This window comes from Myotis myotis, unplaced genomic scaffold (genome assembly GCF_014108235.1).
Source record: "Myotis myotis isolate mMyoMyo1 unplaced genomic scaffold, mMyoMyo1.p scaffold_m19_p_10, whole genome shotgun sequence".
Lineage (NCBI taxonomy): Eukaryota > Metazoa > Chordata > Mammalia > Chiroptera > Vespertilionidae > Myotis > Myotis myotis.
Genome location: NW_023416314.1, coordinates 30,655,668 through 30,683,037, shown reverse-complemented (window position 1 = coordinate 30,683,037; position 27,370 = coordinate 30,655,668). Strand labels below are relative to the sequence as shown.

The 27,370-nt window shown below is 37.3% G+C and overlaps 1 protein-coding gene across 10 annotated transcripts in view; it reads right to left on the bottom strand.

The window, feature by feature from the left end:
* The window catches only part of DLG2 (discs large MAGUK scaffold protein 2), a 1,392,511-nt gene that overhangs the window by 576,517 nt on the left and 788,624 nt on the right, over positions 1-27,370 (bottom strand). For all 10 annotated transcript variants that reach the window (XR_004970363.1, XM_036324800.1, XM_036324794.1 and 7 more), the window contains one exon: positions 266-390. Coding sequence is in view for 9 of the 10 variants with exons in the window: in XM_036324800.1 (XP_036180693.1) it covers positions 266-390 (125 nt within the window). In the remaining variant the exon portion in view is untranslated. The remainder of the gene's footprint in view (positions 1-265; positions 391-27,370) is intronic.

The following is a 27,370-nucleotide window of genomic DNA, read 5'->3' as shown; positions in this document are numbered from 1 at the left end:
CCCCATGGAACAAAAGACATATCTGCATCCCCTTGTCACCGTGCCTGGACCACTATTGAATATGGTAGCCATCAACAAATTATATACTACTTCAAATTCAACAAATAATAAGAGATCTGCAAAGTCGTTACAGAAAGCTTACTTTAACAGCTTTCTCTTTGAAGTACAGAAGTTTTATAGAATTACTATTCTCCAAAGGGACAAATGTATCTCACTGATATGGCAGATTTACTTTCCAAATAATTCTAAGATTTCAGTTCTTTACCTGAGTCTGCCATCCTCTGCTGCAGCACCTCCTGGTATAATCTTCGTAATAAATATGCCAGGGTCATCTCCAATATGGGGATTATCTGTCCCTCCAGCAATACTGAATCCCAGGCCAGAATTCCCCTGTAGAAACAATAAGTAGATATTAAATGATGTACCTGTCACCTAAACCTAGCTCCCCTTGCACTCTGTGTTATCGTCTTACCACTTAAATGGAAATCAGGTGATAACAGTCTTGTGTGCAAAGCTATAAAGTGCACTGTCAGCAAACAAAGGAAGGTCAGGAAAAATACTCAAGTTTGTCCCTGCACCACAAGCATTCAAGCGCCATATATTTTTGCTTTTAAGAAATGCTTCCTTTATAGAGCAATTAAAATGATCATTTTAAAGTAGAAAATAAAAGCATACAAATTGAGGAATATGGAAAGTACAAAGATTATTACGGTCAATTCTACTAATTATAAATTACAAAGAACAAAGAATGGAAGAAAATGAGTTATATGAAAATATTTGATTTGGTAGCACAGTGAAATTGTGGTATTTACATTTTATTATTGTCAGTATTGTTGTTCTGACCATGTTTAGCCATCAAATAACTATGTTCCCATGTATCAAGAAACTTGGACTTCTGAAGTCAGAGTCCCTTCTATAGTCATAATAAATGTAAGAAACCTTTCAGTAACAAACAGGTTTTTATTTGCAGTAGTTATAAAAAATTCTGCAGCAGGTAAATTTGAACAGTTTATATTCTAATAAAGCTTTCATCTCTAGTGTACATATAACCTTTTGAAATTAGTATGTAAGACAATTAAAGTCTCCCTGAAATTCACAAATCGTCTTACTTAATATATTTCTTATTGACATATATCTTAATATCTATCTCCACTGCTATATTGCATTTCCATATTGCATTCAGATTTTTCCCCTAATTTGCATTATATGCTAAATTGTTTCCATACTGCTAGGTAGTTTTTATAATTACCCATTTTATTTTATTATTATTTTTATAATTACTCATTTTAAATGACTAAATAATATTTCATTAAGGTCATATACCACCATTTATTTAAATAGTCCCCTGTCACTGGATATTTAATTTCTCTATATACTCTTATGACAAAGAGAACTTACTAAATTTATGATCACTTGATTAAGTTCTGCTCTTGGGTAAAAGGAGATAAGGACTAAGAACTAAGTAGTTAATACACAAAAGTTAATTAGGGCATGCAATTAGTCAAAAAAGTTCAATGTTAAGATAAGGTCAGTTATAAATTGACAGTATACCACAGCAGACAGCAAGGTAATGTTTAGGAATTTTTATGGATTGAATTAATAAAACTTTAAATTCCAGAGGGTTGTGTTCAGAATTGTACATTTACATTGAGAGGTTAAAATTAATAATGCAACCACAGTAACGAAAATCCCATATTTTCATACTTCTAACATCTATCAAATTTTGTTTGTTCTTTGAAAAATTCCTATGTTCACTGAAAAGAGATATTATTGGTAGCAGTCATGTAATCATGAGTTTAATCTTTATTAAACACCAGTTCTATGCCTGGCACATAAAAGGGAAGTACAGAGCACAGGACTGGGTAACAGGAGAACCAAGCATAGAGACTTTTCCTGAAGGTGAAGAGCAGTTAGTTACTTTTAAGAGGGTCAGTGTGAGAGCTGGGGAGAAGGAGAGAATGTTGCAGGCAGATGGAGGAACATATGTAAAACCCTGAGATGAGAAAGGGGATGCCAGGCCCAAGGAACAGACAGTAAGGCTGGAACAAAGAAAGGAAGGAGAGTCAGACTGGATGAGTCTTTATCATGAGATTCTCCAGAGCAGAATGTATATAAATCCATTTTGGGTTTTACGTACCTACTGACACTGGATGATTTCTCCTATGTGACTGTCTTGAAGATAAAGACGGAGATTAAGACAGGATGACTTTTGCCTTCATGAAATTCAATACAGAGCAGGAAAGGCAGATAATCTGGCATCTGGTGATCAACCACATTGTCATGTGTGTTAGCCACCAAGATAGCATTTAGGTGATTTATAAGGCAGTTTATCTAAGACCTAGGGATTTTGGAGAGAAAGGTAAGTATCTTCAATGTAATTTGGGTCTAGCTTCAAGAACAGTGATTGGAGTACACTGGTCTTACTAGAGTTGGCACCTCAGGGATAATAATTTCTTGATTTATGGGGGTAGGGAAAGGAGGAAAGCAGAGATTGGGAGATACTCAAATGCTATCTCTTAACAATATCAATATTTTGGAAGAGAGCACTCAAAACTGTCATTTGACAAAGATAAAATCCAGCTCTTAATCTCTTTTCCTTATTCCTAGTTTGACACATTCACCCATAGGAACACTGAACTGCTGGCTCTTTCTTGCATAATCCATACTATAATTTCTCTTTGGGCCTTTACCCATGCTGTTTCCGCTACTAGAAACTTCCCAACTTCCCCTTGACTGGTCCATTTCTTCTCATTTTCTAAGATAGGGCTCAGAAGGTATCTGTTCTAGAAAATATGAAATGATCACCCCAACTCCTCTTTTCTGGGTAAGTCATCCCTCTTTTGAGTTTTTGTGGATTTCTATGCTATTTATGTAATCCACTGTGTTATTTTGAAGTTATATGTTTATGATTCTACCTTTCCATCAAACTGAGCTTACAGAAAGCAGGAACTGTGTTCATATTTGTTTCTTGGTGCATTGTTTGGCACATAGTATTGTTAAATAAATATTTGATGAATGAAATAACAGATAAGCAAACTTACTGAGGATATTCAAACTGCAGTGGGAAGATTCAGCAAGAACACAACAGAAGTCCACAATGTGTTAAGAAATGAAATGTAGATAAAAACAAGTTTGTACTCTGTGCCTACAACAATAAAAATGGAAAGCCTACCTATACAAATTGTGGCTTAGGTATAGGATGATGAAACAGAACTGTCCAAATTGGAAATTGGCTGTTTTGGAAGGGAGGAAGAGCTCTTTATTCAATGGGAAGCTGGACATGAGGGGCCCAAGCTTTTATTGAGTCAAACTGGATAACTTTAAAAATTTTCTTCTGGTTCTCTGGCTAGATTTGTAAAAAGGCTGTTTATGTCAACATAGAGAAAAAGGAATGCATTAGGAACCTTTAGAGGAAAAGGTAGATCACTGTTGCATTTTTATTTTTAAAAACATATTTTTATTGATTTCAGAGAGGAAGTGGGAGGGAGAAAGGGAGATAGAAACATCAAGGATGAGAGAGAATCATTGATTGGCTGCCTCCTGCATGCCCCCCACTGGGGATCAAGCCTGAAACCCAGGCATGTGCCCTGACCAGGAATTGAACCATAACCTCCTGGTTCATAGGTCGATGCTCAATGACTGAGCAACACCTGCTGGGCCACTGTTGTATTTTAAAAACTTATTCTTTGAATAGATAAATCTTCGAAATAACGACTTTGGTGTAAATGCAGCAATATTTAGCCACTGTTTTGAGAGTTAACGGAGAAGATGGTGGCTCTGGCATTTACTAATATACATTGCCTTGCCCTCAAATCCACTCTGAAGAAAAAGAATAAATGAATCAAGGAGTCCACAATGAAAAGAGAGAGGTAGAGATGGGGTGTACCTGTATTTCTGGTCCCAAGGTTCCCAAAAGCTTTTGTGTTTCAAGTAAAACCAGTCTGCCAGCTGGGCCTGGCCAGTCACCAAGGTTCTTTAGAAGAGGTTCATCTGAATTCAACGAAGGAAATTATTTAAAGTGCTTTCCCATCTACCCCATTTGTTCTCTTCCGCCTTCCCATTCAGGCCCTTGCTAGCAGCCAGCGGCATTCAATGGAGAGGGGAACTTATAAAGAGGGGCAGTGAAATTACTGCCTGCCGTTCTATGGCTGAATCACTCCAGTCCCCTGACAATCATCCCAGAGCCAGCCAGCTGCAGGGCAGACCCCTGAACCTCTCTCCTCTGAGCAGCAATCTCTCCATGGGAACGGGCATGCCTCTGGCTCCCATCCTTAGATCCTGAATATTGTGACTAATTAACCAAGTGTTAATACATGACCCAGTCAATGGAAACTGCGACATGGCATGCTGGTGAGGGCAGCCCCCGTACAGAGTTCTGGGTGGGCTGCTGTTCCCTTGCAGTTGGGCAGATTCCATGACTGATGCATGAGGCTGGCATGGAGCATTCATCCTCCTCGTGCCCAGCCCTCCACATTTGCTGATTCTTGCCCAGGAGCACAAGTCCATGGCCTAGCCAAATGTACTTCCTCTTCCATGCACCACACTCCACCCCTCTCAGAAAAAGAATCAGCAAAAAGGAAAGACACTTTGTCGCTTAACTGATGATTGCCAATATTAATACAATATCCTCGGAAAAGCTCCTCTTTCATTAAAAGTGTGCTCTCCAAATGAAAATTACACCCCCCAAAAATGGGGATATAAAATAAGAGAAAAAAAACAATGATATTATAATTATATGCATTTATAGAATGTTGTATTGACCAGGAATTTCTTTAATATTTATAAGTTAAGCTACTAATTTAAAATACTGTTTAATGTAGCAATTCATTTCTAGAAGTTTATCCTAAAGAAATCAGAGATGTCTGCAAACATTTGTATTCAGTGTTGTCACAGTATTATGCTTCCAAAATAAAAAATCAAAACAAGCACAACTCACAACTACAAAAAGTTCTCAGAAAGAAGAGATGCCTGTTTTCACTTACATCCTTTAGGAGTTGTATTCACAGTGTCCCAAATTTTCTATATTAAATTGTATTTATCTGGAAGCTGCTGAGTAAAGAAGCCACCAGGAGATCTGCATTTGAGAACTGATCACTGTAGATTTGGTAGATCATCAGACTGGTAATTTGTAGAAAAGGGGTTTAATGGGATGGGTGAGTGTGGAGAGGAAGCATTTTCAATAAACAAGTAGAAAGAGAATGCCTGATTACAGCAGGCCAAATAACTAGAAGCAGTAAAGGGTGATACAGTAAAGGTAGATTACTATTTCTGTGAAATAATTTTGTTCTTAGAAAAGATATGTTGTAACGTCTGATGAGAAGGAGGCAGAGTAGAAGCGATTTTAGAGGATGGTGGAAGGGGCCTCAAGCATGTCTGTGAGCTAAAGTGAAGAAGTGCTTGGAAAAGAAAATTGAGGCTACAGAAGAGATGGAGAATACATGGGAAGGAGGAGTGAGGAGTGAGAAAAGTACTTAGAATCCAAATTCTCTGAGTCCTGCCATAGGTACTGGTTAAATATATGTGGTAGCTATAGCCACATCAAGGAATACAATAATATTTTGAAAGGGAAAGATCTTTGCAATACATCTTTCAGTAAAGAAAATAAAATACAATACAGGATTTAAATTGTGATCTCACTTTGTAATATATACGTGCATAGAAAAATTCTGGAATACGTCTACCAATAAGTTATTAGTGGTTCTCAATGGATATGAAAAGTATAGATTTTTAAAAACTTTTGTCATTTTGAGAAAATCCATTTTTATTTTTTTCTTATAAATATACCTTACTATAAACACATACATACACATATTCTTGTAAAACCTGTCTAACAAAGGAACAAATAGTTTGTTTTTTGAGAACATATGTCATATTTGGGTAGGCAGAGGGATACTATTCTATCTGAGATAAGAATGACCAAATTCCTATAGATAAAGTGTTATTTTTAGGCGAAAGAAGTTACAGGGTCATTAAAGGTAGAGGAGAAGGAAGCAAAAGGAGTTAGTGACGGAAAACACGTCTTTGCTTTATATATTTAGCTGTAAGGACTTCAGAGGGAAAAGTCTAGAATAAATCTGGAGCCTTAAGTAAAGCAGTAAAGGGGCTGTAATTGCAGCTGTTTGGCAAGAGAGACACATTGGGATCAGTAAGGGTTTGTTGAGCAGCAATAAGGTGGGATGTCATCAGCATGATTATGGGATTTTCTCCAACAGTGCTTAGTAATCTTGAGCAGTGAAAAAGGAAGGTTTGGTTGCTAAGGGCTGAGGTATGAAAATCAAATGTGTGTGACTGACTCGGTGGAATGAGGAATAAAAATCAGAAAAATAGCAAAGGAAGAGAAGCAAGGAGGATGCTCATAGGCTGGAATAAATGTGGGTAGAAAGACCGAGAATCATAGAAGGTCCAAGTATAGGTTTATGGGGAATAGGGCATAGAAGAGAGGGCAGAAGGCTGTGGACACTTTGGAGTTTCAGGGTTTAAGACTGAGGAGAAGAAGTACTTGCTGATAGTCATGTGAGGGTAATAAAGGTGATGTGGGTGTAAACATGATGACTGAGTCACAATGCTTTGTGGCCAACACTGAAGTTTCCTCGGAAGATAGAAAGAGAAAAAATGGAGAAGAAAAAATGGCCAAAAATATTCATTGAAAGTCAGGAAAGACCTAGAGTACAGATGAGAAGGGGATAGGAACTAAGGCAGTGTGGCAGACAAGAAAGTTCCAGGTAGAGGAACAAGATGTGCCAAACCCTAAAAAGAAGAAAGTGCTTGACTTGGTCAAAGAACTAAAATGAGACCAGAATAGCTATAGAGTGATAAGGAAAGTAAGGGAGAGAGGAGGTTAGAGAAGGCAGCAGGGGTCAGATACTGGGGCCAGTGGGACATATCATAAGGTTTAGGGTCATGAAGACTTCAAACAGGAAAGTAACAGGGTCTGATTTAGTTTAAGATTACACTTGTTTAAAAACTTATTGGATAAGCCTTATATGACAAACCTACAGCCAACATCATACTCAATGGGCAAAAACTAAGACCATTTCACCTAAGAACAGGAAAGAGACAGGGATGCCAACTTTCACCACTCCTATTTGACATATTACTGGAAGTGCTAGCCATAGCAATTAGACAAGAAGAAGAAATAAAAGGTATCCAAATTGGAAAAGAAGATGTAAAACTGTCATTATTCACAGATGACATGATACTGTACATAGAAAACCCTAAAGACTCCATCAAAAAATTATTAGACTTAAAAAATGAATTCAGCAATGCAGCAGGATACAAAATTAACACCCAGAAATCTATGGCATTTTTATACACCAATAATGAACTTACAGAAAGAGATATTAAAAAAATATATCCCATTTAACATTGAACCAAAAAAATTAAGATACTAGGAATAAACTTAACTAAAGAGGTAAAAGACCTGTACTCAGAAAACTACAGGATACTGAAAAAAGAGATAGAGGAAGACATAAACTAATGGAAGAACATACTGTGTTCATGGATTGTTAGATTCAACATCATTAAAATGTCCATACTACCCAAAGCAATCTATAGATTCAATGCACTCCCCATTAAAATACCAATGGCATATTTCACAGACCTAGAATGAACTCTCCAAAAATTAATCTGGAATAAAAAAAGACCCCGAATAGCTTCAGCAATCCTGAGAAAAAAGAACAAAGTAGGAGGGATCTCAATACCAGATGTCAAGCTGTATTACAAAGCCACTGTTCTCAAAACTGTCTGGTACTGGCACAAGAACAGATATATAGACCAATAGGATAGAATAGAGAACCCAGAAATGGACCGAAACCACTATGCTCAATTAATATTTGACAAAAGAGGAGGCAAGAACATACAATGGAGTCAAGACAGTTTCTTCAAAAACCGTGTTGGGAAAATTAGACAGATACATGCAAAAAAATTAAAACTAGACCACCAACTTACACCATATACAAAAATAAACTCAAAATGGATAAAGGACTTAAACATAAGATGGGAAACCATAAAAATCTTAGAGGAATCCACAGGCAGCAAAATCTCAGACACATGCCAAAGCAATATCTTCACTGTTACAGTTCCTAGGGCAATGGAAACTAAAGAGAAAATAAATAAATGGGACTACATCAAAATAAAAAACTTCTGTACAGCAAAAGAAACCATCAACAAAACAACAAGAAAACCCACTACATGGGAGAACATATTTGCCAATGTTATCACCCATAAGGGTTTAATCTTCAACATTTACGGGGAACTCATACAACTTAACAAAAGAAATATAAACAACCCAATCAAAAAATGGGCAATGGACCTAAATAGATACTTTTTGAAAGAGGACATAAGGAAGGCCAAGAGACATATGAAAACATGCTCAAAGTCACTAATCATCCTAGAGATGCAAAATCAAAATGACAATGAGATACCATCTCACAACTGTCAGAATGGCTATCAACAAATCAACAAATGACAAGTGCTGGCGAAGATGTGTAGAAAAAGGAACCCTCATGCACTGCTGGTGGGGAATGCAGACTGGTGCAGCCACTGTGGAGAACAGTATGGAGTTTCCTCAAAAACCTGAAAATGGAACTTCCATTTGACCCAGTGATCCCATTTCTAGGAATATATCCCAAGAAACCAGAAACACCAATCAGAAAGGATATATGCACCCCTATGTTCATAGCAGCACAATTTACCATAGCTAAGATTTGGAAATAGCTTAAGTGCCCATCAGCAAATGAGTGGATTCAAAAAAACAGTGGTACATCTACACAATGGAATACTATGCTGCTGTAAAAAAGAAGAAATTCTTACCATTTGCAACAGCATGGATAGAACTGGGGAGCATTATGCTAAGCAAAATAAGTCAGTCAGAGAAAGATGAATATCACATGATCTCACTCATTTGTGGAATATAATGAACAACATAAACTGATGAACAAAAACAGATCCAGAGACAGAGAAGCATCGATCAGACTATCAAACCTCAGAGGGAAGGTAGGGGAGGGTGGGGATAAGGGGGGGAGATCAACCAAAGGACTTGTATGCATGCATATAAGCCTAACCAATGGACACAGACACCTGGGGGGTGAGGGCATGAGTGGGAGTGGGGGGGGGGGGCAATGGGGTGATAAAGACACATATGTAATACCTTAATCAATAAAAATAAATAAATGAATAAATAAATGAATGAATGAATGAATAAATAAATAAATAAATAAAATAACTGATTGGAGAGAGCCAAAGTGGGGAATAGGAAGACCAGTTGTAGCATCCAGGTCAGAAATTGATGGCAGCTGGTAAGCTGAAAGTAGTGGGGATGACAAGATTTGAGACATGATTTAAAGGTAGAATTGACAGAACTTAGTGATGGTTAGAATGTGGGAGGGAAAGAGAAAAATAAAAGATGATGCATAGTTGGACAGGGCTGCCATATAGGAGATGGAGAAGACTGTGAGGGAGTAAGAAAACCAGTTTGGAAGAAGTAAATCAAGAGTTCAGTTGGGATCCCTTCAAGTTTGAGAGATCTATTGGTGTCAATGGAGTGGCAGAAAACTTACTGAGATACTGAGAAAGAATGTCAACAATAGCGAACACTCATTGTGTGCTAGGAAGTGACCTTACAACTCCCTCCCTCCTTAAGGATAGTGAAGATACTGGCAAGAAAATAGGTGGGTAACTGCAGAAATATCAGAAATAAATGCCTGGCTGTTATTTTCTTTAATCCCCATGACAACTCTTTGAGGGTATAATGTGAACATTTTCCGAATGTAGACCTAGAAGTATGGGATTTCTTGGAGAAGCCAGGTTTTCTTAATAAGGGATGACATGATAAATGTGATGTTTTACTGTGATTAATTCAAGGACAGTGTGCAGGCTGAATTAAGACAAGGCTGAGTCAGAAAGCAAGAGGAGTAATTTGGCATCAAAAATATTTGAGCTGTGAATTCTTAAGATCTTATTTAGAACACTCCAACTATAAAATTATCAAGGAACATTGATCTTGTCCCTTACAATAGTATTTAATGAAAATGCCACTAGAAGTTAATATATTCTTGTCAGCAGCTCCCAATATAGTCTCAACTTTTTGGTCATTTTTCCAATGTAAGTTGGTAACAATGGAGTCCCTCTCTTATAACCACATTGAGCTTTCTACTTACAATGACATCTCTGCTTGTTTCCTCTGAAAGTTTCTGGCATATGAAGGATTAAAGCAGATATAGCTATTTAGAATAGTTTGGGTGTATTGAAAATAAGAAATAGAGAAGTTCATGAAGCAGTCAGTTACCACATCAAGAAATCAGGAGTCAACCTTGTCTCCTGCCTATCCATCAGTCCTTGCATTTTATTAAACACCATGTCTTGTTGATTCTACCCACAAATATCCATCAAATCCACCCAACTGCTCTCAATTTCTATTATCACCTTTCCAGCTTAGAACTTTGTTAGTTTTCCTCATTGATCTTCTGGCTTCCAGGCCTCACTCACTTCTCTCTATACCAGCAGTTCTCAACCTGTGGGTCGCCAACCTGTGGGTCGCGACCCCTTTGGGTGTCGAATGACCCTTTCACAGGGGTCGCCTAAGACCACTGGAAAACACATATATAATTACATATTGTTTTTGTGATTAATCACTATGCTTTAATTATGTTCAATTTGTAACAATGAAAATACATCCTGCATATCAGATATTTACATTACGATTCATAACAGTAGCAAAATTACAGTTATGAAGTAGCAACAAAAATAATTTTATGGTTGGGGGTCACCACAACATGAGGAACTGTATTAAAGGGTCGAGGCATTAGGAAGGTTGAGAACCACTGCTCTATACTCATGGTGGAATGTGCTCAAAATAATGGATCTTAAACTCGAATGCAGACAAGGTATATAGGAGGGTAAAATTGGCCCAAAAGACATAAAAAAACAAAACAAAAAAAACAGAGCAAGAGTGTGGTTAAATGACAGCTGGTCTTCATATTGGATATAAAATAGGGAGAAGTGGGGATTGAGCATATACCTAACCTAAAGGGAAGAATACTAGATTCTTAGTATCTGAAGGTATGGGCCACACTTTATTTGCAACTGTATTTCTAGCTCTCAACCCAATTCCTGCTGACAGAAAATACTTAGTAAGTTTTTGCTCGATTAAACCAACTGAACAATACTTGAAATAATTTGTATAATGAGATAACAAGGAAAGATAGAATGAAGGAGCTATAAGAGGGTGTATTTGGCTTTAACAGTGCTAAAGATTGAATCACCTAATTATGAATTTATTTGAGTATCTACTATGTGCTCAAAATTGTGTCAAATTCTGGGAACAAAAGAAAATAAAAGACATGGTCCTTTTTCTCAAGGAGAATCTAGTCTAACTGGGTATGTAACATATACATACAGGGACAATATGGCTGTGGTGCAATATTTCAAATTTATCTTTGGCTGTTCCTCTCCCTGGGCCCTCTCATCCATCATTTGCCAAGTTCTGTTGATTCGATCTCTTGAAGGCCCTTTGTTTTTAACCTTTTATTTCTATTTCCACTGCCTCTATGATAGCTAATTTCCTCATTTCCTATTGCCCAGGATATTGTAAAATGCCAACATCTGAAAATGATCACCATTGCTTTTGATTCATTGTATTTCAAAAGTATAATTTTCCTATTTTATCTCAAATCAACAATTGAGATCTTTTTTCTATTCAAATAGTCAAAAAAAAAACACAAAAACCCAACAACTGTTGAACAATCTTATTCTTTTTTCCCTCTTCATTGAACCATGAGGATTTTTTAAAAGGCTGATTCCTAAAGGTTTGTCTTTTCCTCTCTTAATTTCTGGCAGTGTACACTTAATCTTCTTACTCTTTCTTGGCAGTATTATAGATGCTCACTTGCTTTTAAGGGAGTTAAGCCATAAACTTAAATCCCTTAAAAATAACTCTCCTTTGAAATGGTACCTTGGGAATAATCACCCAGGACTCTGACATAAGCCTTCAACCCATATCCCTACCTCTACCAATCTTGACTAGGCCAAGAGGAATGGAAGTGGGCACTTGCTACCAGCCCTTAGGTACCACTCTTGAAATGGATTAAGAAAGCAAGTTCTGGAATCATTCCTGCTGTGTTTACATTCTAGCTTTACCACTTTCTGGCTTATGATCTGAACAAATTCTCTTAAGTTCTTTGACCTGTCGTTTCTTCACCTGAAAAGGGAAATAATGTAGCTTTGGGGCTGGTTATAAACTAGCAGTACTCGAAGTGTCTTCATTATTGAAAGCATTTTCATAATAATAAAATGTTATTTGTCTTCTTCACTGTGTTTACCTTTGCACTGATTATACAAAAGCATTGGTGGGTAAAACTGTTGGTGCCTTAGTAAAATCAAGGCAGTGGCACCAAAGTATACTGGTAATCACTGAATTATTCAGTAAACATAGTCACAATTTTTAAAAAGGCAAATTTTACTTAAGAATATCTTTGATGAATCAGTAAAAAGTATTAATTTTATAAAATCTTGACCTTTGAGTCCACAATGTTATAATATTACATGTAATGAAATGAGAAGTTTGCATAAAGCACTTATGTGTATTGATACAGGGTGGGGCAAAAGTAGGTTTACAGTTGTAAAACACAGTTTATTCTTGTCATTAATTATTGTATTATTTTTCATATGAACAACTGTAAAACTACTTTTGCCCAACGCTGTATGTTTTCTCAAGGAAAAATATTTGTGCAATAATTTGAATTGCAAGCTAAAGTAACATTATTTTCGTTCAATACCATTTTTACTTGAAAGAATGACTGGCATGCAAACAATAATTATTTAGTCTTGGGTATTTGGCCACCTGAAAATTAATAAAATGAGCTTGTTTTATAAAAGAAACACAAACACAACTAATGGTATTTGTTTAAACTGTAAAATTTGAGTTTGTAAGCAAACATTATATTTTGGATGCCTTGCATTTATCATCATGTGCTTCACAGTTTTCCAAGCCTTAAAGACTTTCATAATGGGATGTCTGGAAATATTGGCAAATAGGAAGTTTTGGTATTGTGTAATGAAATATGTCAACAGTTGGATGATCTGTATAACTCAGTAAACCAATATTTTTCAACTAACCAACACGTATTACAAGCCCATGCATGAGTAAAAGTTTCCTTTAAAGTAAAAGATAGATGAACAATTGTAGAGTGACATAGTAGAAAAAGTTTATTAATATGTTTTCAGATTCCACAAGGCAAATAACTAAAAAAAAGAAGACCATTTATTGATTGGGTGAATGTCTTCATGACTCACCCCTCTAAATTTGGTGGCCTCTACTCCCAGAAAGGTTGCAAGGGCATTTATGAGGCAAACATGGAAGGAAGTAGAATTAGCACCCCAGTACTGGAGTCAGGATACCTGGGTTCTAATCCCAGCCCTCTTGTTACTTAACTGGCAATTTTACCTTGAGTAAATATTTTTAATGTTGCTAAGTTTCTTGCTTGAAAAACAAGGTGTTAGAACAGATGCTATACTGAACAAATGGAAATCAAAACAAGAAAACCTATTATTTGTCAAATTTTCGTGTAACATCAAGAAGAATAGCCATAATTACCTGAAAAGGCTATGGAAATATTTTGCCTTTCTCCATTCATATATCTGTGAGAGAGCCTTGCTTTCCTCAGTTACTACAACTAAAATGACAACAAAAATGACAACTAAAATGAAGATGTGCTATATTAATCTATATTATAAAAGGCCTGTGGCCCTAACACCACAATGACCAAAGACCAGTGCAGGTGGGCGGGGCTGTGCGCAGGTGGGTGGGGCTTCGCGATTTCGTGCGCTGGGCTTCCAGTCTAAACATAAAAGAGATTTGGAAAATGTAAATCAATGCTTTTCATTCTTCCTCTCTACTCCTATTTATAATCTCCCAAACACAATCATTACACTTCCATTTTCATGCCTTCTTCCCCCATTCATCTAAAATCAGCTCCAGCATCATCTGTCCTGAAAAGCTTAGGTGACTCATCAGAGGGTTTAGATAGGCTTTCTTTGTTCTCCCAGAATACACTGATCTTGTTTCTGCTGCCACAGTTATCATGTTACATTAAAACGTTGGATTCACAGGAAAGGAACTATGTTAATTTTACTTATATGTTCATTGTAAATAGGCAGTAGGTATTTGCTGAATAAATAAATAAATGAGAGCTTTGTTTTCATTGATCATTACTACGCTAAGCACTTCATGGGCTTTCTCTTAGTTATTCCAAAAAATAACATATTTAAGTATCTGCTTCTTTCTATTTGTTCTTGTTTCTGTGAGTTACAAAAAATATTGTTCAGCCTCCTGCTGTATCAAAAGGTGCATTGGAGTCATAGTCTGCCCAATGGAAGCCTGAGGGAACTAATTCACCTCCATGGTTTACCCCTAACTCCCTCATCACAGGCAGGATGCATTCAGAGTTTAAAAGAAAATGAGTCTTGAAATCTAATTTATATTCATCTTAGGGTTTCCTCTCATTTATGAAAGTCCTGCCTAAATAATTTTTCTCTAAAGAGTCCATATTTGACTAAGGACTAAAGAACAGAATATAAAATGTTTAGTTCTCAGCATCAACTGTAGAATACATCGACATCATAAGGTAAAGTAAATAAACTGAATTGGAGTGCACCATAGAGGAATATATTTCTTTAGAAGGTACTTAACTAGAATGTAAAATATCTTGTTGGTTCTTTACTTATCCTTTAGAAACAGAAATATGGGGTATTACTTTCTTCTATTTTGCAGTGGAAATAAATTTTATTTTTATGTCTCAGGCAACAAAGATATTTCCATTCACTTCTTTGATTCCCTAAAATATTTTTCAGACACTGAAGTCCCAGGATAAGCAGAGTTGACAAAAAATGTTGGCCTCTCATTGTTCTTTAGGCAGATTAATAATTCTCATGGAGACCTCAACATGACTCGCTACATTCTGCCACTTTCAATCCTCTGCGAATCCACTTCAAAAGAACAACATGTTTATAAAGTCCTCTAGTATCTGCCACATCACAATAAATGATGAACCACCAACTTCTAGAATGCTGGCTTTGACCTCAAGCAAGTTATGCAATAATGCTTCCTTGAAAGTTTTTGTGCATGCAGCTCCTTCTCTCCCAGAAGATATGTCTGCCAGATGGCAAAAATGACAATCTTAGAAAAAAGTGAAAGCTGAGTTGGGAACAGCAGCTTTTTCAGAAGGTCAGGGCACAAATCTCTGGTGGCAAAGCACAGCACAGCATTTTAGAGACAAAACCGTATTACCCAAATACTGCACTTAATGTTGGATGGGAAGGATGTTTGCCTATGGGTATATGCTCTGTCATCCTAGGGTGAGGTCAAAGATTGAAACTACCATGGCAAAGTAGGGCCAGATAAGACCATATGCAGATGAGGGTTTTAGGATGCTACCATCAAATTCATAGATGTATGTATAAATTTCACATATATTATATATATCTGCACTAATAAAAGACAAAATGCAAATTGACTGTACCTTTGCTATGACTTAAGCCATGCCCACCAGCCAATTAGAGTGACTATATGCAAATTAACCCAACCAAGATGGCGGCCGGCAGCCACGGAGCTGGATCAAGCAGGAGGCTTGGTTGCCCCAATAATGGAGGAAGCAAAGCTTCCCCCCGTCGCGGCCAGCTCTGAACTCCACTCAAAGCAACAAAGTTTCAATTATAGAAAATAAATAAACCCCAGATACCTGCTTTCAGCCGGCGTGGCCACAGAGCTGGAGCCGTGGGTTGCCCCTGGTGATGGAGGAAGCCAATCCCCCCCCCCCCCGCCCTACCCTGGCCAGCTCTGAGCTCTACTCCAGGCTACAAAGTTTCAATTATAGAAGGTAAATAAATACCAGAATAAAAAAAAAGAAAAAAAGGAGAGGCTGGGAGCTTCCATCACTGGGGGGGCTTGGCCAGACTGAAAACAGCCCTCAGCCCCTCACGCAGACTGGCCAGGCTCCCCAGTGGGGACCCCCTACCCTAAAGGGGGTGTGGCCTGCTGAAAATAGCCATCAGCCCCTCACCCAGGCTGGCCAGGCACCCCAGTAGGGACCCCCACCCTGAAGGGGGTATGACCAGCTGCAAACACCCATCAGCCCCTCACCCAGGCTGACCAGGCACCCCAGCGGGACCCCCACCCTGATCTGGGACACCCTTCAGGGCAAACTAGCCGGCCCCCACCCATGCACCAGGTCTCTATCCTATATAATAAAAGAGTAATATGCAAACTGACCCTAACAGCAGAAAGACTGGGAATGACTGGTCACTATGACACACAATGACCACCAGGGGGCAGATGCTTAATGCAGGAGCTGCCCCCTGGTGGTCAATGTGTTCCCACAGGGGGAGCTCTGCTCAGCCACAAGCCAGGCTGACGGCTGCCAGTACAGCGGTGGGTGGGAGCCTCTCCCGCCTCCTCAGCAGTGCTAAGGATGTCCAACTGCAGCTTAGGCCTGCTCCCCGCTGGCAAGTGGACATCCCTTGAGGGCTACCAAGCTGCCAGAGGGATGTCTTATTGCCAGCTTAGGCCCAATCCCCCAGGGAGCGGGCCTAAGCCAGCAGGTGGTCATTCCCCAAGAGGTCCCAGACTGCGAGAGGGCACAGGCCAGGCTGAGGGACACTGCCCGCCCCCCCACTGAGTGCACAAATTTTGTGCACCGGGCCTCTAGTATGATATATTCAGATATACCATATGTATATATATACACACACATAGTACAATGAAGTACAATCTGATGAATACATAATTAGGCATACCCCATTTAAATGCCATTTCAGGACACAAAAACCTTCCCCTAAAAGGCACTGGTGGAGTTGCTTACACAGATGAAACATTTTTCCATAACCAATTTTTTTTTCTTTTTTTATTTTATTTTATTTATTTTTTTAATTAAATCTTTATTGTTCAGATTATTACATTTGTTCCTCTTTTTTTTCCCCCCATAATTCCCCTCCTCCCAGTTCCCGCCCCACCCTCTGCCCTCACTCCCCACCCACTGTCCTCATCCATAGGTGCACGATTTTTGTCCAGTCTCTTCCCGCATCTCCCACACCCCTTTCCCCCCCAGGAATAGTCTCCATAACCAATTTTCATGGCAGGTCTGGACAGCATGCATTTTATAAGCCAGAGTGTCCAGGAAAACATCTGGATGAAGAAGAGGTTTCCAATTGCAGGCTATAACATTTATTCATTCTTCCATTTATTCAATTATGTATTCATTAAAAAAACACTGAACTATACTATAAGTCAGAACTGTATTTGGTGTTTACTGTCACACCTAAGATTAAATCAATAAATATTAAAGAAGTTATGTAGAATAAAAGTGTTTTTTCTACAATGTGCCCCATTTCTATCTTTTTTTTTTTTTTTACTTAGGTCAAAAAGCACATGTATCAAGTTTAATAGAACAAAACTCTAAGCCTTCCACTTCTTAAAAAGATGCTCAGGAATAGTACTGAAATTTTTCTATATTTTGCTTAAAATATTTTATTAATTCACCTTTTAACAAGTCCTTACTTAGAAACTAAAAAAAAAAAATCCACTTTTTTTGAAAACTGTTAGTGTATTTATGGACAAATCCAAGTTCAATGAAAGAAAAGAGAATTCATCTGATATTAAATGCCTCCTACTAACTTTGTACTGGAACATTTGTTTGCCTTTGTGAGTAGAATATAGGCAACATAATTTCCACTAACTGCTTTTCTTTGGCTGGAAGTGGAGGACTAGGAGGAGAACTGGCTTGATTCCCAAACTCATTTCAATTTCAATTCATCTAAAGACAAAGGCCACAGTTATCATGTTATCGGCTCTGGCTGGGTGGCTCAGTTGGTTGGAGCCTCATTCTGTATCCCAAAAGGTTGTGGGTTCGATTCCTGGTCAAGGCACATATCTAGGTTGCAGGTCCAATCTCTAGTCAGGGTGCAAAGGGGAGGCAACAGATCAATGTTTCTCCATTACATTGATGTCTCTCTCACTCTCTCTCTCTCAATATCTCTCTCTCTCTCTCTCTCTTCCTCCCTCCCTCCCTTCCTCTCTCTCTAAAATCAATTAAAAAACAACAGCAACACATCCTTGGGGGAGGAAAATAAATAAATAAATAAATAAATAAATAAATAAATAAATAAATAAATGGCAAAAGTTACCCAGTCTTTGGTTGAAATAGATTCTTTTTTAATCCTTGAAAAAGGAAATGATTCTCAAATGTGCTTAATGTCTTATTGGGCTTATTTGACAATCTGTCTCCTATTTGGAAACTATGGAAGTTTGTCCACTGTCCAGGAATTTCACCCTGTTAAGAGATTTTCACAACCAGTATGCAACTTGAATATGGGTAAACTGAGTATTATGAAATGATGTAGGACTGGGCACTTCAATCACTCAGGGAAGCTGCTAGTAGTGGACTATCTATTCATTTCTTTGAATTCTATGGGGTGGGGGGTGGGGGGAGATACAAGTTATCTGATATGTCATTGGAGATATCCAGGTAGTTACTTGACATTCATTCTTTTAAAGCAGTTCCTCATAATGACTCTGAGAAAGGTTTGTACCAGTATCTCCACATCCAAGCTTAAAAAAAGAGAAAGGCCCAGTTATATTAAATGGTGACCTAGACAGGCACATGCCGGGTCTGCAATAGAAGTAAGTAAGGTGCTGGAGGACAAACATTGAGCCTTCAACCATTTGGCTTACAAGGATAAAATAATTTCTTTCATTAATAATGAATCAGAGAATCCGGCCTGAGTGGCTTGCAGTTGCTCAGCAGTTTGTGCTCACTAAGCAAGATTTTTCCTATGACAAGTCATCAAAAGAGAACTAAAAGCATAAGAAGGAAATTAAGATAGTCATGCTATGTGGGTGCTAATGTAAACTTTTTGATCGGTGTTTAAAAGCATAGCATATAACCTTATGCAGTGCCTACCCTGCCAAATACTGCCACCCTCACATTTGATCATTCAGGCATGGTGCTGGTGGTTGGTTGGGGGTGTGTAAGTACAAATGCACATGAAAACAACAGATTTCAATTATCAAGTTTCCTCTAGTTATGTCTTTCTTCTATTCCAACCAACTTCATTCATTTACTCACTTATTCCGGCATTTCTTTATTTAACAAATATTTATTGAACATCTACTCTTTGTCTGGAGATGCAGGATATACAGGGTGAATTAACAGGGACAGTCCAGACTTTATGAAGCCCTCATTAACCAAAAAATTTTTATGGATGAAGAGAATTTACAGCTATAATCTTGTTATGCAAGCTCCTGAATCTCTCTAAGTCCCAGTTTCCTTCTCTATAAAAGGAGATTAATAATATCATCCTTGCAGGGTCATTGTGCTCCTGTCTTGTTCGTAGCTGTATATCCCTGGTTACTTGGCATATAGCAGGCATGTTATATTCATTTCAGAGTCAGTGATGCACCAAAGAGTGAACATATAGATCACTTAAACATGGGTACACATTAAATGGTAGCTAATATGAACATTAAGTTCATAGCCACTATTTATAGCCACTATTGTAGACAGCAGCAGCAGTGAATGTGACAACTTATATTTGTCTCACTTTTCCTCCCTTGCTTATTTTTAAAGACCATTTGTAGAGATTTCCACATTACATCTTGAAATAATGCTGGAAAGATAGTCAAAGTATAGTCTTTTGTTCTCATTTTCCAAATGAAGATGTAGAACTTCAGAGAGGTTGATGTATACAAAGTAAACTAGTCAATCAGTGGTAAAAATAATTCTTGAACCTAGACTTTTCTCACTGGCAACTTGGTACACTAGGTACACATGAGCAGAGGGCCCTGAAATGCCCTGTAAAGCTGGAGACTCATAAATCATAACCATGATGCCTTTGCTCATGGAGATTTTGCTCCTAATTTTGTCCATGGAATCATGAGACCTATGACCTTACAATTCCAAATCCATTTCACACTGACACTTTACTTTGAACTTCTGTGATACTAGGGCAAATAAGAAAAGGTTTCAAGGTTGTATATTGGGAGAAGCTGACTCATTTTAAGCATATACTAAGGGCTTAAAATGTGTTTGTAAGCATGAATCAACTACTGTTGTTTTCAACAAAGTAGTTCTTGAATGGATTACTTAAAATGAGTCAGCGTTAACTTTAAATTAAATGAAAGGATATTTTACAATCTTGTAGGAGAAACAGAGACCAAACTCAACACTATGCATACACTCACACATGTTAATTAGTGAAAGGAGAAAGCAACTGACTTATTCTACCTAAGAAGAATGGAATAATTAAGGTTCTAAGTCTAGGTACTTCTAAAAAGGGTTATATAAAGGGGGGGGGGCAGGGAAAGCAATAATAGAATAAAGGAATGAAATAAAATATTGGAGGAAAACATTTGCTGAGATATGAGTATGGCCTCTGTTTAGAGCTCTATGTAATGAAGAGTATGAGTTTTGTTGTCAGACTTCTATGGCACTTTCCTTTGCTTCTTACTAAATGTAGCATCAATAAGATATTTATTTTCTTGAGGGTGTTTCAACATGTGTGAAATGGGTGTAATAGTACTGATCTCATAGAGTTGTTATGAGGATTAAAATAGTTAAAATATATAAAACATCTGGAATAGGCTCTTCACAGTGAGATAAATGTAATAAACTATACCTTTTTATATTAATAATTTCATAAACTCTGTGAAAGGAACATTGCCTTATCAGATCTTGCTATAAGATGTTCTTATACCACATGCTCTCTCACATGTTCTCCCCATAAGACACTAGGCTAGATGTCAATCTGAAGCTGGTCTATGTTGTACTCTAGGGTAATAGCACATGATCATTTGTAATCCCTCATAAACCCTGAGTCCTATAGACCTGGACCGTGAATCATGCTATAAGGCCTCTTTAACAGAAGAGGACACTTTAAATGTGGTTCTTTCAGTGACTTTTGGCCCTAAACTCCTGTGTTTGGGGTACAGTATGGACCCTACTTATATTCAATCCAACTCTGCAGTGAATTGCTCAAGTATGGATGCTGGTGTCCTAATTTAGAACGAATGAGAGCATTCAGGGCTCTAAAATATATTATTTTACCAATCTCTATAGCACTTCTCTTGCCTGAAATAGAGGCCTAAGAGGCAACTAGGGGGATGAAGAGAGAGGCTATTTTTTACATCTTACTGTTTTTCTGACTACTACTATGATACTCCATAAGCAGATTTACTTATCACATAATCAGATAAATAAGAAATTATTTCTGAAGTTGAGGCATGCATTCTGATTAGTATAAAACTGAGTTTCACAAAATTCTATTGGAAATGTATTCTACTCACTAAAAAGTAAGGAAGGGTCTGCCAACATTATGTTTTGTGACTCATGAATAAAAAACAAATTTTCTTTGAGAGGTATTTCACAATATTGAACTTAGCAAGCTATCATTTAAGAGAATTGTCTCCTCAAAAACTAAAATATCCTCCATGAAGGACATTTTACTATGGACATCAGGTGATACACACTGTTGTTGGGGCCACAAAGCCTATCCGGGTGGCAGGGTTCAGACACTTGCTTTCCAAATGTACTACCCACTCCTAGTGCTTTCTATGTCCCAGTATTATAGGTTTAACCAGAAGTTACATCATCCAAGAATGGGAGAGATGACATAAAATATAACCTCCATGTCCTCTGACAAAATGAATCTCCCTGAGTTATTTCCACCTGGCAATGAAAAGGAGCAGGTTAGAAAAATTCCTCAAATGTGTTATCTCCAAAAGATACCCCTTAATTCCAAGGTGATAAGAGTCCCTCTACCGTGATTCTACAGAACGTAATTCTTTTTTTAAAAATATATATATTTTATTGATTTTTTACAGAGAGGAAGGGAGAGAGATAGAGAGTCAGAAACATCGATGAGAGAGAAACATCGATCAGCCGCCTCCTGCACACCCCCCACTGGGGATGTGCCCGCAACCCAGGTACATGCCCTTGACCGGAATCGAACCCGGGACCCTTCAGTCCGCAGGCCGACGCTCCATCCACTAAGCCAAACCGGTTTCGGCCAGAACTTAATTCTTATACCTCTATTATAGCAGTTACTCTGTGAGGAAATAAATTATTTGCTAAATATGTTTATCTCAATCTCTCTCATAGGGGTATAAATACATTTTGTCCATCTCTAGATCCTTATTTTGGTTTCTGCTGATGGAAGGTACTTAACAAATAGTGAGTCCTCCTTTCTACTTTTCCCTGGTTTTACCATAAACCTGACAGAACAGCCTCACACACTACCTATTAAAGAGGTCCCCGACTTTCATGACCAAAGGCCACTTTGATTATTTAGCTTCTGGTGGGAGTCCTGTTCTGAAAGATTTAATGTGCCAAACAAACTACATTAATTGTGTATAGAAATAGTGACAATTTTTTTTGTTTTTCCAAGGAATTCTTATATTTCACAGGTGAGAAAAATGAAATATAGAAAGACTAAGTAATACAACACATTGAAATGACTTTGACAACGATGTGAAGGGAAGGTTGATCGCGCAATAAGAGAAAGCAGTGAGAGTTGGGAGGCTACTATGCTAGGGCTCAATGGAAAGTGAGGCAGCTTAAACTAGTTTGCTGGCAATGGTGATACAGGAAGTGAGCAGATTGGAGAGATTCTTGACAGTAAAAATAGATAAGGCAATAAAGGAAAAAAATATTATCACCAGTGTTAGGTCTCTGGCTAATAAAATTGGATGGCCTATGCCTTGAAATAGAGATTTATGAGAAAGGTGAGTTTCAAGAATCAGATTACGAGATCAATTTTGGACATGTTGCATTTGAGTGCCTAACACACATGCTAGTGGAAATGTTGAGCAATCAATTAGGTACAAGGGACTGGAACACAAAGGCAATGTCTTTTCTAAAGATATATATTTGCAAATTATTGGCATATAGATGGGCTTAAAGCCTGTAGAATATGTGCAATCATCCAAGGAGGGAGTGGAGAATAAAAAGACTCAGGACTGAGGCTGGAGCTGCTTAGGCATTAGAAGTTGGGTGGAAGAGGAGCTGTTAAGGTTGACTAAGAAAGACTGACAAGAGAAATACACATAAACCAAGAGAAGCTACTATGAAGAAACATAAAAGGTTCTATGAAGAAACACTCCCTAAAGATGAGGGAGTAATAAACAGTGTTAAACACTGCTGATAATTCTGGTAAGAGACAAATATATCTATTACATATAGATTAAACTATTAAACTAATGATTTTTATTTTTCTTAAAGAATGCTGATCTGAGGCTTCTTGTCAACTGAATCAATAGTTCAGGAAAAGATAATGCATCAAACAAGAAGTCCTTAAAGGAAGCAAGAACTCAGGATGCAATATAAAGGAAGATAGTAACAAAGAGGAAGAAAAACTACAAACATTCCATCAAAAGGGAGAAGAGAAAGGCAAAAATCAAATACGTATTATCTTGATCTTCCCTCTAGGTCAATTTCCCACATGTTTGAGGTGGCAGTGAATAGAAGCATGTTAGAAACCATTGCCTAGGTTTTGGGGGAAATCCCCAAACAGTGGCAACTGTGTCTTACTAGCTTTTTGGTCCCCTGAGGAAAAGTGCTTCTTAGAGACTCTGGTAACGTAGAGTTGAAAGTGGTCATATGGAGGCAAAGGGGTATAAAGCGGAGAAAGCACTTATCATACTCTACAGTCAACCTCCCTTTCCCAGTGGAGGGTAACCAGAAGATCCCATGTGCTTCCGGTGGAATGTCAAAGGAAAACACCTGAGAATCAGTGGGCTCCCCATTAGACTGCCATGCTGAAGAATGAGGTAACCCGCAGGCAAGCATTTCTAGATAAACAACCTATACTGGAATCAATTAGAAGATGGAGTTATGATGCTGAAGATATCCAGAATCAGCAAGATCTGAGATAAGAACAAATATGCCACAGGGGATAACTGGGCTCTCACAAGACCTAAAGCATAGAGCACAAGTTCTCCAGCTGCAGGCTGCAGGTACAAATGCCAGCAGGAGGCACAAAGGAAAGACAGGGAAGTAGCCACACCATTCGGCAAGAACTCAGAGAAGAGGACAAGGAACTGCATGCAAACCAGCTACAAGTTCATTACAATGAGAACATGTCAGATTTCTTCTAGTTTCAGGTTGTCTAGCCAAATGGACATGGAGATACATTGATATTTAAGCAATAGCCCTGATAATAACTTTTAGCTATAAAATAGATTATTTATTTAGTGTGATTATTAAATAATATACTGTGTTTACCTGAAAAAGATGGTTTTAAATGGGAAGAAACTGTGATACCTTAAGTGGGGAAAAAAGTAAAGACTTTCTTTTTTTTAAAAATAAAGAGGAAAAAAATCTGTTGACATAAATAATATTGAGTTTTAACTTCCTATCTTTGAGTATGCATAAATTCATTTGATTAAATGACATGGAAGTCATTGGAGACTTAGCAAGAGTTGTATTGTGATACACTAGGGCAGTGATCGGCAAACTCATTAGTCAACAGAGCCAAATATCAACAGTACAACGATTGAAATTTCTTTTGAGAGCCAAATTTTTTAAACTTAAACTACCTAGGTAGGTACACTGTTATTAACTTAATTAGGGTACTCCTAAGGCTTAGGAAAAGCCACACTCAAGGGGCCAAGAGCCGCATGTGGCTCGCGAGCCGCAGTTTGCCGACCACGGTACTAGGGCATAGAAACAGTGGTAGGGTGGGTGGTTTGAAGAGTGAGAAAAAGATAAGGAAATGGAGGTAAGATAAATGTGGCTGTGATGGGTCAGCAGAATTAGGATAGCTACTTGTGGCTATGGGAGAAAGGATGCCTTTTCTGTTGGCAAAGAACTGAATAAATTAAAATGTTGAGAGAGACCAAGAAAGAGAGTGAAAACTCAAGAGAAAAAAAGAAAATTTATGGAGAATGTAGATGAGAAATATAGTAGGAAAAAATACAAAAGCATGTCTCACTGATCTCAAGGAGAGAATGGCCTTTTTACCCATAATACCAAAGAAAAGAAACTCTACAGTTATTATTAAAAGTTGACCATTTGTATGCAGCAGAAATCATCTGATACAAAATTTGAAAGGCAAAATATAGATGCCTTTAATATAATATTTAAAACTCAATAAATTGATATGCACATTAATTTAAAAATGGACAAGGAACATATCCCAATAATTCAGAAAAATATGCAATTCAATCAGTAGGCTTATAAAACTGTGTTCACTAGTAATAAAATACAATTAAAATTTAAAAAAATCTTGACTATAAATTGGCAAATATAAAAATGAGACTGTTATTTTATTCCCTTTACAATACTTAATACAATTTATACAAACTGGTCTGATAATTTACTTTAGTCTCTTACTCCCTCACTAAACAGGACATTTTCAGAGGGTAGTAAATGGTCTGTTTAGCCAACTTTTGTATATTCAATTCTTTTAACAATGTTGGGCACATGATAGGTTCCCAATGAACACATTGAATGAATGAATGAATGTTGGTGAGGGGCAAGACCTTTGCATATTGTGCTAGAGGGAACATCAAGTGTTACAAAGGATCTGGAGACAAGCTTGAAAATATCTATCAAAGCTCAATGCTATATTGTTCAAACTAGAAATCACATTTTTAGGGATTTATCCAAAATAAATAATCAATATCAATATAATTTAGGATAAGGATATTCATCAAAGAGATATCTATATTGTGATTATAAGTCATAAATAGTTTAAATGTCCAGTAATAAATACCCAATTAAGTAAATTATCATACTCAAGTTTAATCATATACCAAACAACCATTAGAATTAATTATGGCATAAAATGCAGTCATTAATTATGGCATAAAATGCTCAAACATTAGCAAATAAGAAAATTATATTTTAAAATAATACATATGATACAATCTCAGTTTTTCTAAAACAATTGAGATGCATAAAATGACTGAAAAATACATAGACTTTATTTCCTTTGAGGTTTTTTTTTTAATATATTTTATTGATTTCTTACAGAGAAAGAAAGGAAGGGAGAGGGATAGAGAGTTAGAAACATCGATGAGAGAAACATCGACCAGTTGCCTCCTGCACACTCCCCACCAGGAATGTGCCCGCAACCAAGGTACATGCCCTTGACCGGAATCGAGCCTGGGATCCTTGAGTCCACAGACTGATGCTCTATCCACTGAGCCAAACCAGTTAGGGCTCCTTTGAGTTTTTTATATCTTCTAAAATTTTTATACATAATATTGTTAAAATAGCTTAAGAATTCCTTTTAGAACTCTAGAACTTAAAATCTAAATTTCTTCCCATCATGCCTGGAGGAAAGAAAACTGATGGTCTATTTTTTAAAAATATATTTTTTTATTGATTTCAAAGAGGAAAGGAGAGGGAGAGAGAGAGAGAGAAAGAGAGAAACATCAATGACTAGAGAGAATCACTGATCGGTTGCCTCCTGCATGTCCCCTACTGGGGATCAAGCCCTCAACCTGGGAATGTGCTCTTGACCATAATTGAACCCAGGACCTTTCAGTCCACAGGCTGATGCTCTATCCACTGAGTAAAACTAGCCAGGGGCGATGGTCTATTTTTATAAATTTCAAATCATTCCTAATTTACCTGATTTTAATTCTAATCTTTTAAAATATTTGCACACATGGAGCTTTCTTTTATTTGCAATATATATATTCCTTTAAAACATTTTTGTGCTTTTAGAATAATCTTTTAATAGTTACTTCAGCCTAGCACAATACTTAAGCCAAATTTAAAACAGATTAGAATATTCATCAAAAGAAGTAAGAAAGATAAAAAATGTAATGGCCTCATAATTTACAGAAATCAATTGCCATCTAGAAATATAATTGTGTTTTACTTTATGATTTTGGTGGCCTTTATTAGTTAATAGAGTAATTTTGGTTTTGTAGTAACTCATTTGTGATATTTGCATTAGAATAAAGCTTCTCTCTTTATGAAGTTTCACTTTTCAGAGGAGAAATCGCTTTTATTTGTTTCCTGTCCTTTCTAGAGCAAGTGACCCAATGCCTATGCACAGGTATTTTAATGTATATTCCTAGCTTGGTATTTATTGGTACTTATGGATAGTGTTTATTTAACTGGCAACAGGATTCCTATGCAGGGCTGGGAAATTTTTTTTAGAGAATGTCACTTGCACACTAAAATGCATGGCTGGTTGCATTTTTCTACTATTCTTTCAATCCTGACAATCCTACTGTTTCCTTCATAAAATCCATAACTCCTCCCACTTTGATGGCTCATGAGAGCAGTGGAACTATTTCAAATTAGCTTCTTCTTTCCCTAAATCTAATTTGAGCAACAGTGATGACAAGATGTGAGAGAAGCTGTGGAAG